This window comes from Pan paniscus, chromosome 10 (assembly GCF_029289425.2).
Source record: "Pan paniscus chromosome 10, NHGRI_mPanPan1-v2.0_pri, whole genome shotgun sequence".
NCBI classification, from domain to species: domain Eukaryota; kingdom Metazoa; phylum Chordata; class Mammalia; order Primates; family Hominidae; genus Pan; species Pan paniscus.
The window spans coordinates 93,932,250-93,942,971 of NC_073259.2; the positions used below are offsets into that span (position 1 = coordinate 93,932,250).

Here is a 10,722-nt window from a genome sequence, read left to right on the forward strand (position 1 = left end):
CACAAAAAGAGATAATGTACAGAAAAAAAGTCAGTGATACAACAATACAAATTTTTACCTGCTAGAATGTAAGTAATTTAGAGCTGGATTTTATAAACATGAAATTGTTTTTCTAATACATTCAACCAAAAGTCAGCACACATAGTTCAGTCATCTCTCATTACTTACAATAAAATATTTTCTATTTGTTAGGAAATAATATCTTATTCCCTGGATCTATTATTTCTTTTTATTGATTTTCTTTCTATTCTCTAAACTTATTTGCTTAATTTTTATAACTGATTCTCTGTCTATATTCCATCTTATTCTAGCATGGATTATTTAAAACCTGTATTAGTTTTGGAACCACTAAACATTTGCTCAGAAGTTTGAATTACCAGAGAAGCACCCTAACTCTTCAAGAACTTCCAGCCTAAGGAATCACTGATTTCATGCATTCATCCTGGAGATTTTCCTTAAAAATTAGAAATAACAGATCTCATGTTTCACAAAATCAAAATGACAACTTTTGGAGTGGGGGAATGAGAAGTGGGAAAAGGATGATACTGGGGGTTCTTCGTCAGTATGCTGTATATAGCAGTGCAGTTGAATGACTCCTTCTGTGCGTCAGAAATCCAAAGCAGCAGCAGCAGCAGCAATTAGGGAAGATCGTCACTTTCACTCAAGGTTCAGAAATGGGGGAGGAGAGCAGGGGGGACAAAGGAAAAGAGGAGGAGAAAGCGGGACGAAGAGGGGAGGGATGGAGGTGAAGATAGGGCACATCCTGCAAAGATAATGCCTGTACAATCAATGACATCATCCTCCTGCTTATATATATAGGGGAATGGCCAGAGCACCTCTCATAGTTCATTCACTTTCAAAGCCAGCTGAAGGCAAAAGGAAGTGCTAGAGAGAGCCCCCTTCAGTGTGCTTCTGACTTTTATGGACTTGGCTTGTTAGAAGGCTGAAAGATGATGGCAGGAATGAAAATCCAGCTTGTATGCATGCTACTCCTGGCTTTCAGCTCCTGGAGTCTGTGCTCAGGTAAGCAAAACAGAATTTCACAGCTCCCTGAAGTGATTTCTTTTTTCTCTTTTGCAGTGTGTTGCTACTGATGTTAATGTATCTAGGGAGAAGGGTTGCTCCTTTTTATTCAGGATTTACCTTTTAGTGACAGAAACTGAATATCTTTTTCTCTGCCTTTATGATTACTGAGAGATGTATTTTCCCTGTTAAAATATGCAAAGCAATAAAAGGGATTTCAATGAAACACTGCACGACCTCCTTTGGAATTCAACAACTAGAGGGAAAAAAACCCTACAAAACTTTCAATTAGGCTGATCATTATCTAATGAGAAATACAGAGGCAGTGGCTGTCAACTTGCAAACCCATCATTAAATCCCATTCCATTCAAAATGTTTTACTCTCATCCTCATTCGTTCTCTTAGGAAGCGGTGGCCCTCACGCCCTTGTAATAGTCCCCGTATTATTTTCTTAATTGTTTGTGTTAAGATAACAAATAAAGTGAAAATTGATACTTAGTGAAAAATGAAGCATTATTTGTAGAAAATTATTTCTAGAAAAATACAAAAATATTCCAGATCCTTTTTGAGAATAGAATTTGCATAGTCTAATAAGTGTGATATTAATATAACTGTTTGGCATTTTTTCCATGCCATTTAAGTTAATACAAAATACAGTTGGAAAATTGGTATTCTTATACTGATGGAAATGATTTGACTTTAGAGTGTTTTGCATGTGGTTTGAAAGAAGTTATATAGTCCTAAACATCTACGAATAACTCACTTTGAAAATAAGACTTAAATTGAAAGGTATAACATGAAATATTACAACCATTGCAAAAGGCTCTACTTAATATTTAAGAAATACTAGAATGAACACTTCAAAGGGAAAAGAACACCTTAGGAAGCAAATGCAGCAAAAATAATTTAACCTGTTCTGTGCTTTTATGTATCATAAATATGACATGGAAATGTTTAACTCAAACTCATGCTATCATTTGATTTAAATTATGAAATTAAAATCTAAGAAGATATAAATGCGATTTATACAAAATTTTAAATTTATTTTAATCATCAGAACATAACTTTCAGCTTCTACTTTTTAAATCTTATGAGAAAAAACAAACTTTTCTACAATTATGATTTTATCTGAAAGTTATATGAGATTAAAGATTCACATACTTCTGGAAGAAAAACTGGGTTATTGATTAAGCACTGTGTTTATTAACTTGAAACTACTTGTTGTAATAATGCAATAGTTATAAGGATTTTGGTATACATTGTTCATAAATTCCTAAAACAGATTATGTCTCTAACAAATAGGGAGAAAAGATCTCTTGTATAATTTAGGTTCTAGGTAAAATTAAGCCAACGGTTTCTCCAATTGTGGCATTTCTTTTTACTGAGTGTGTAGTACAAGGAAGATAGAGTCATTTTTAACTTTATTTTTATTATTGTATAGTATTTTCTAAATTTTCCTTCTCTGTAAAATATTCATTAACAGAAACTTGGATAGAGTTTTTTAAAAATCCAGAGATCCCTTTTCAATGCTGTTGTACATGTGTTGTTGAACAGCTCCACTTTTGCTTTAAACAATTTCCTTAAATGCCTATGAAAAAATTAAGGATACATAATTTTGAATTCTTACTTAAAGTACAAATACAATTCTTTCAACGTGTGTTTTGTAAAAAACATCTCAAGTTAAGTAAACCTCAGTATCTTTATTATTCTAAAATTATCTGTAAGCAATTCCCTTTGGTTTTGTCTTGAAAAAGTCTCTTGTATAGTCTTCATTATGTTGTGTTTTTAAATGTTAATATGCATATTTTCTATATATGTAAACTATGGCTGGTAAGAAATAAACTACTCTAGCATATTTGGTAAAATATGTATTATACAATGTAATCACATTTTTAAAGCCTGAAATTCAAAGATTAAACAACTCCCAGTGATCAATAGCTGTCTGAAAAATAATCATATGCTTATTTTCTTAGAAGTGCTTCTACTATTTTAGCTTCCTATTATGCTAAAGTATAACTATAATTTGTTTTTTAGGATTACTATTTTTAAGAAAATACATAAGAAAGACACTAACCTCTAAGATTATTTTTTTAGATTAACCTAAAATCTGTAGATTATGATATAATTATATGATATGTAATTATAGTAAACCTGATTTTGATTTTACTCAGATTCAGAAGAGGAAATGAAAGCATTAGAAGCAGATTTCTTGACCAATATGCATACATCAAAGGTAACTTTTTCTTTTCTTTAACCCTGAGTTGAAGAACATATGAACTTTCATTATAAACATGGTATCTTTTTCCCATAGTAATAACTTCTCATCAAGATTGAAAAGTTCCTTGAGAGGCATTTCCTTTTTGAAAAAAAAAATTTCCTTTAGTTAAAAGAAGTTAAAGGTGTTGATATGACAGGCAAAGAAATTATAATTCTATCAATCAGCATGTTGCAATTTTAATTAATTGCCACACATATTTACTTGCCTGTAAATGTTTTTAAAGGAACTTGCTTCCATGCCTTTTACATTGGGTATGATGTAAGGTATATTGGTCTCAAGTTAAATGAAAACAAAGTGAGCTCTTTGCCTTTTTTATTATATTGGGGGAAATAAAAAGGTGTTCCTAAATTAGAAATAAAAGTTCATGACAACCTGCAAAAGAAATGTAGTAAAGAGGGGATAGCAATGGACTGGTAAGCAGGAGCATTGAGATCTAATCCTGAAACAGTGACTTATTAAATATTTTATCTTTAGCAAGTGGATTAGTTCACCTTGCTTACCTGTGTTTCCTTGTTTTTAAATGCAGGGATTGCAGTTCATAATCTTCTAGACATTTACCGTTCTACAATGTATTTAGGAATTACTAAACTGTACTCTTCATCGTATGTCTGGATTTAAATTCTCCCTATAACAGACATGTTATTTTTACATGTTCTTTTTTTTTTTTTTTAATTGAGCCAAATACAACTTTGTATCCTGGGCCCTATTACTCCTCTGTTGGGGTCTTGAAAGCCAGTTTTTAAAATTCCAATCTGTACCTAGGAATACGTTCTGGGGTACATGTGCAGGATGTGCAGGTTTGTTAGATAGGTAAACATATGCCTTGGTGGTTTTCTGCACCTGTCAACCCATCACCTAGGTATTAAGCCTAGCATGCATTAGCCCTTCCTCCTCCACCCCACCCTCTGACAGGCCCCGGTGTGGGTTGTTCCCCTCCCTGTGCCCATGTGTTCTCATTGTTTAGTACTCAATCAGAATACCAATGGCTACAACCTCTTCAGTTCAAAAATAGACAACTGAAGTTAATAGTCCGTGTTAGAAAATGGGATAAGTTGGGTGTCTTTGTGTCTTGGTATAGGTTTACCTAATTCCCAGGTGCAAGTTAATACATGAAGGTTCTATATAATCTGTGATGCTACCCATAACAATTATTAATGTGTGGAATGCATTTCTAGCCTCATACTTTGTGATTGTCCACATTTAATAATACCATCTTTGTCACTGCTCCATTACATGTTAAGCTGAAATGTAATAGAGATAGAATAATTTTTTTTATTTTTAATTTTTCATCTGTGATATATATATCATTTATATATTTCTGCCATTATTTTAATTTCCTTGCTTTCTTACTTTGCTCTGTGTGTACACACATAAGTGCATGTGTATGTGAATATAACTATTGCATTTTATTAAACAGAAGTTATGAGATATTGGCAGTATACAACTTTGTAAACATGATGTTACTAAATAAATAACACTGTATTTATTAGACTGGAGTAGCAATTAGACCCTAAATGCGATGGTTTAGCACACTAGGAATTCATTTCTTGCTCATGTAACACAAGTTTTAATTGCAGGGGTTTTTTAAATATATTTCAGATTAGTAAAGCACATGTTCCCTCTTGGAAGATGACTCTGCTAAATGTTTGCAGTCTTGTAAATAATTTGAACAGCCCAGCTGAGGAAACAGGAGAAGTTCATGAAGAGGAGCTTGTTGCAAGAAGGAAACTTCCTACTGCTTTAGATGGCTTTAGTTTGGAAGCAATGTTGACAATATACCAGCTCCACAAAATCTGTCACAGCAGGGCTTTTCAACACTGGGAGGTACAGCAATAACAAAATATTAATATGATTATAGTTACACTAGTTAGCTCTCACTTGTATTAATTTCTTAAATTCCCAATCATAATCATAACAAGAAGAGTTACAAGTATTGAAGAAGAACAAGCCATGTTTTGAAGTCAACATTGCTTCAGATCTTCAAAGTGTCCTTCAAATATTTGAAACTCAGCAAAATATGTTTTTCTTCAATATTAAAAAGAGGATATATCTTAAGGCAGATTTGATCCACATGTTTTTATTATGCTTAAGTGGATGGCATGTTTAGACAATTTTTGTTGTTGTAGTTGGTGGCATGTCTAACAAATTTAAGCAACTCAAAATGTTGTCTTAGAAACACAAAGTCATATGTAGTGATCTATAAACAAACACAGAATATAAAGGTTCCAAGTAAAACTGGAATAAAACATAAATATTTGTATTTAAATATATTAGGCAAATAAAAATTTTTTATGTATATAAAATATATTTTTATGTATATTTTACATATATTTAAAATATATGTAAATAAAATATATAAAAAATATATTTTATGTATATAAAAATATAGAATAAGGATATATTAGATTAGTGCAAAAGTAATTGCAGTTTTTACCATCAAAAGTAATGGCAAGAACCGTAATTACTTTCGCACCAACCTAATATATCCCTATTATTCCAGTTTTATCTGGAACCTTTTGTATTTGAATATACTAGGAAAATAAAAATATTTTTTAATTTATATAAAGGTATATATAGTAAGGATATATATCCCCATCATTTCAGTTTATTTGGAAACCTTTGTGTTCTGTGTTTGTTTATAAATACACACAAAACTTAGTGTGTAATAATGTACTTGCAAAATGCTTTACAATTTATTGTCTTCATTGATATATTTTACTCTGAAAGATAAATTACAGCTTTGGAAAGATATAGAACAATGTCAGGATAAAGAAGAGAAGGGGGAAGAAAAATAAATTCTTTAACAAAATCAAAACAAATTTTTAAAAATTTCCGACAAGGGAAACATTTCTTTCAAATTAACCTCTAAGAGAAATTTGGTCAATATTTTATATTCTGGATTTACACTAACATTGGGGATCTGAGGGTGTCTTCCCTGCTAATTTAACAAACTTGCGATTGACTACCAAAGAGCTACCCTGTGGATAAGAAGAAGTGCAGGCAGAATTTCTAGTGTTTATTATAACTGGTAAGCAAAAAGACAATTTCTAAACAAAAAACTGAAATGACCAGTTTTTAATTTACTATTAATTATTTAATTAAATTCCTGGTAAATTGTTTAGTATTTAAAATATGTTTTGGCCAGGCACGGTGGCTCACGCCTGTAATCCCAGCACTTTGGGAGGCCGAGACGGGCGGATCACGAGGTCAGGAGATCGAGACCATCCCGGCTAACACCGTGAAACCCCGTCTCTACTAAAAATATAAAAAATTAGCCGGGCGTAGTGGCCGGTGCCTGTAGTCCCAGCTACTGGGGAGGCTGAGGCAGGAGAACGGCCTGAACCCGAGAGGCGGAGCTTGCAGTGAGCTGAGATCATGGCACTGCACTCCAGCCTGGGCGACAGAGCGAGACTCCATCTCGAACAAACAAACAAAAAGTTTAAGGTCAAAGAAACTTGAAAAATACGTATTTTGATATAGGAAAATGTCCATTATATGTTATTTATCAAAAAAAAAAACCCTCAGTAAACTATTATGTAGACCAATCAAGTGCAAATAAGATTAAAACTTTTCCCTATTTTAAATGTTATTGAGTGATTTAAAATAAAATGATAATATTCTGAGCATAGTACAAGTAATTACAGACTATGCACAAAAAAACTAAAGATTAAGAAACTAGATTGTCTGACAGTAGCTGTTTTTTCTCCTCTGAAATTGAATAGCTGTGAGTTGAAATAAAATACTTGGTTGTAAGATTTTATTCATATGCATTGCAATTTAAAACTTAGTCCCCTATCAGTATTTGTTATAGTGACCCCTCAAATTAGAAGACAACCAAAAATACAAAGAAAATTTTTCTCTTTAACATATTTTTAAAGTTTCTGTAAATTGTGTATTAAACTCTGGACAGATTTCCTAAATGGTAACTGAAATTTTTGAGTCTGAGCCGTATTCTTAGAAAAAAAATTATGCTTAATATTAGAATGGGGCATACTCCTGCCTCATGATGTTAGGCAAGATTCTACATGGTGCTTAACTCCCTTAAGTTAGTGAATCTGAGCTTGCTTTAGTGATTAAGCACCAGCATCTAAAGAGATTGTTATCATTTAAACAGAGCTTTCCCATATGTTGATTTCTACAACTGACGAAGTTGGATAAAGCAACTTTCATCCCTCTATTGAGAATTAGATCCTTGGAATGGTTTTCATGTCAAATCAGTAACTGACTTAATTGAATATAACATTTTGTTACCTTTGTGGCCAAACTTGGTTTACCAGATCAAAAACTATATTTATTGTAATATATTATATATTTCATCCTTTTGGTGTTTCCATCATAAATTGAAGCCTGAAAAGTACTCAAAGGTCTATTTGATGTTTTTCTTCAAAGGGCTGGATTAGTGTACGGCCTTGAAATATATAGTTAGTAAAGTTTATAGAAATTTTTAAAAAGAGCTAGCCTGGTGAACTAGGAAGAATACTGAACTGAGTCAGAATTACCATATTCTTATACTATTTCAGCCACTGAATGGCCGTCTCTCCTTTGAAAAAACAATTTCTTTGAACTTCATGTATCTCCTATCTCACCTACATATGTCTTGCTGTCTTAACAGCAAATGAGATAGAATGTAGAAAAATGCTCTGAAACAAAAGAGTTTATTCATGTAAGTTTCACTTATTTTATCTCTATCTTGCAGTTAATCCAGGAAGATATTCTTGATACTGGAAATGACAAAAATGAAAAGGAAGAAGTCATAAAGAGAAAAATTCCTTATATTCTGAAACGGCAGCTGTATGAGAATAAACCCAGAAGACCCTACATACTCAAAAGAGATTCTTACTATTACTGAGAGAATAAATCATTTATTTACATGTGATTGTGATTCATCATCCCTTAATTAAATATCAAATTATATTTGTGTGAAAATGTGACAAACACACTTATTTGTCTCTTCTACAATTGTGGTTTATTGAATGTGATTTTTCTGCACTAATATAAATTAGACTAAGTGTTTTCAAATAAATCTAAATCTTCAGCATGATGTGTTGTGTATAATTGGAGTAGATATTAATTAAGTCACCTGTATAATGTTTTGTAATTTTGCAAAACATATCTTGAGTTGTTTAAACAGTCAAAATGTTTGATATTTTATACCAGCTTATGAGCTCAAAGTACTACAGCAAAGCCTAGCCTGCATATCATTCACCCAAAACAAAGTAATAGCGCCTCTTTTATTATTTTGACTGAATGTTTTATGGAATTGAAAGAAACATACGTTCTTTTCAAGACTTCCTCATGAATCTCTCAATTATAGGAAAAGTTATTGTGATAAAATAGGAACAGCTGAAAGATTGATTAATGAACTATTGTTAATTCTTCCTATTTTAATGAATGACATTGAACTGAATTTTTTGTCTGTTAAATGAACTTGATAGCTAATAAAAAGACAACTAGCCATCAAAATCATATGTTTCTCTACAGATTTAGTTCTTTATAGAAGTACTTTTTATATAATGTTTCCCCTTTTGCATTTTGATCTAGTAAATAATAGTTTTACTTTTAACTTCACTGAGATATTTGTGTGACTAACATTTTTCTCAATTGGGAGGACATATTTGAGGCAAAAGCTATGCTTGAAATAACACCTTTAAATTTTCTTTAAGATCACACATACGGTGTCTGAAGCCCTCAAAGCCTTTGCAAGTCATCATTAGTAGTGACTTTCTTGACTCTTTCTTTTATAGTGGTCTAGGAAGTCCTCTCCTCACAAGGCTGCAACTTATCCCACAGTCATCTATGCAGGATAAATCAGATCTTGAGTTGTTCTGGTATTAAGAAGCCTTTACAACTCCATATCCCTTTGAGAATATTGTCCCTCCCTGAGGATTAATACTGCTCTCGAAAGAAGTTAAATCTATAGATCTCTGAGATTTTCTTGTAAAATCACAACTTCTCATTACTACTACCCCACCATCTCTTACCATCCCATTAGTCTCATAACTGAAAGTGCCCAAAGTCCTGCTTATAAGAAGGAAACTATTTCATAATGATTAAAAGTGTCTTCTCTGCAGCTAGAATGCCTAGATTCAGCTCCATTACGCACTAAGCAGTATTGGACAACTTACTTAGCCTCCTTGTTTATTGAATCATAAAATGTAGACAACAATGAGGTTTGCAGGAGGGTGATATGAGCTGATATATATATATATATATATACATATAAAATGCTTAGAATGATGCCTTGAATATATTAATAACACACTAACAGTTATTAGTGGTAACAGTAGTACCAACTTTCCCATAAGAAAGTACTCATCAGATGATATACTTCCCTGTTTACTTCATTAGTTAACAAAAGTTCAAATCTACTAGGTCATACATCATCATCAAAACTCTGTTCTAAGCCAACACCCACTCTTTTCCAACCCTTTAAATCCTTTCATTGGTTATTCTATGAAATTCATGGTCATTGCTTTCTTAATAGCTTTTTCAATGCCTGACTGACTTTTACAACATGTGGTAACATTATCTGGAAGTGAGGTATGTATTCTGGTCACTACTATACCATTTTTCCTTTCCCTTTTAAAAACTATGGATTATTTGAAATATAAGGCATAAGACAATTTCATCTACTGTGTTTTGAATAATTATTGTTCTCTCAGTTTCTGAACATCTTCACCTCCAATAACGAACATTTAACCTTTTCATATCAACCAGTCACTTCCATGGTCATATCACAGAACACTTCACTACCAATAAATTCATTCTTTACAAAATCTCATTTTCAAGCACTCTATTCTGGAAACATCATCTTGTTTCTCCAGTTCACATAAGCTAGTACTCTCACTACAGCATCTATGATTCTGCCCAACCCATTGTCCCACATCTTTTTACTCTTCGTCTTCTAATTATGACCTTATCTTCCTCTTTAGTTAGCTTACTTTGCTCCAAAATTAAAATGACTCCCTTGTTACCCTCAACCCTCTGTCTTAAATCATAAAAGTTTCTCAAAACATTAGCAGTTAAACTTAAATCTCTCCTGATTCTGACCTCACTGAAAAAGCTTAAGATAACTTAAAGAAATTGTTCAGCCTTGTTGAAAACCACACTTAAAATTTTTAATCACAAATCTCAGGTGGATCCTTATTATTGCCCAGAATTCCTGTTACATTAGTCTAACAAATTTCACTTCTGATTCTCAGTGATGATTGTTTCATACCCTCTCTTCTTTAAATTCCAACATTTTTCATTCTCCTAACTTCATTTGATGACTTTTCAATTATTTCTCCAAAAATTAAAAACAATAAGAAAGCATTTTTTATCATTCTTCCCTCTCTATCAAGTATAACCATCTCCCTGCATCTAACTTTCATCCTTTTTCTCCCCTTCCATTTTGATGGAAGAACTTTTTCTTTTCTTAT

General features: G+C 32.3%; 1 protein-coding gene across 1 annotated transcript; it reads left to right on the forward strand.

Moving 5' to 3' along the window:
- The first annotated feature begins 717 nt into the window (after positions 1-717).
- On the forward strand, positions 718-8,342 carry NTS (neurotensin). The gene is made up of 4 exons (XM_008962237.6): positions 718-1,023; positions 3,195-3,256; positions 4,901-5,125; positions 7,998-8,342. Exons 1-4 carry the CDS (start codon positions 951-953, stop codon positions 8,148-8,150), a joined length of 513 nt encoding a protein of 170 aa, XP_008960485.1. The 5' UTR covers positions 718-950; the 3' UTR covers positions 8,151-8,342.
- Positions 8,343-10,722: the final 2,380 nt, after the last annotated feature.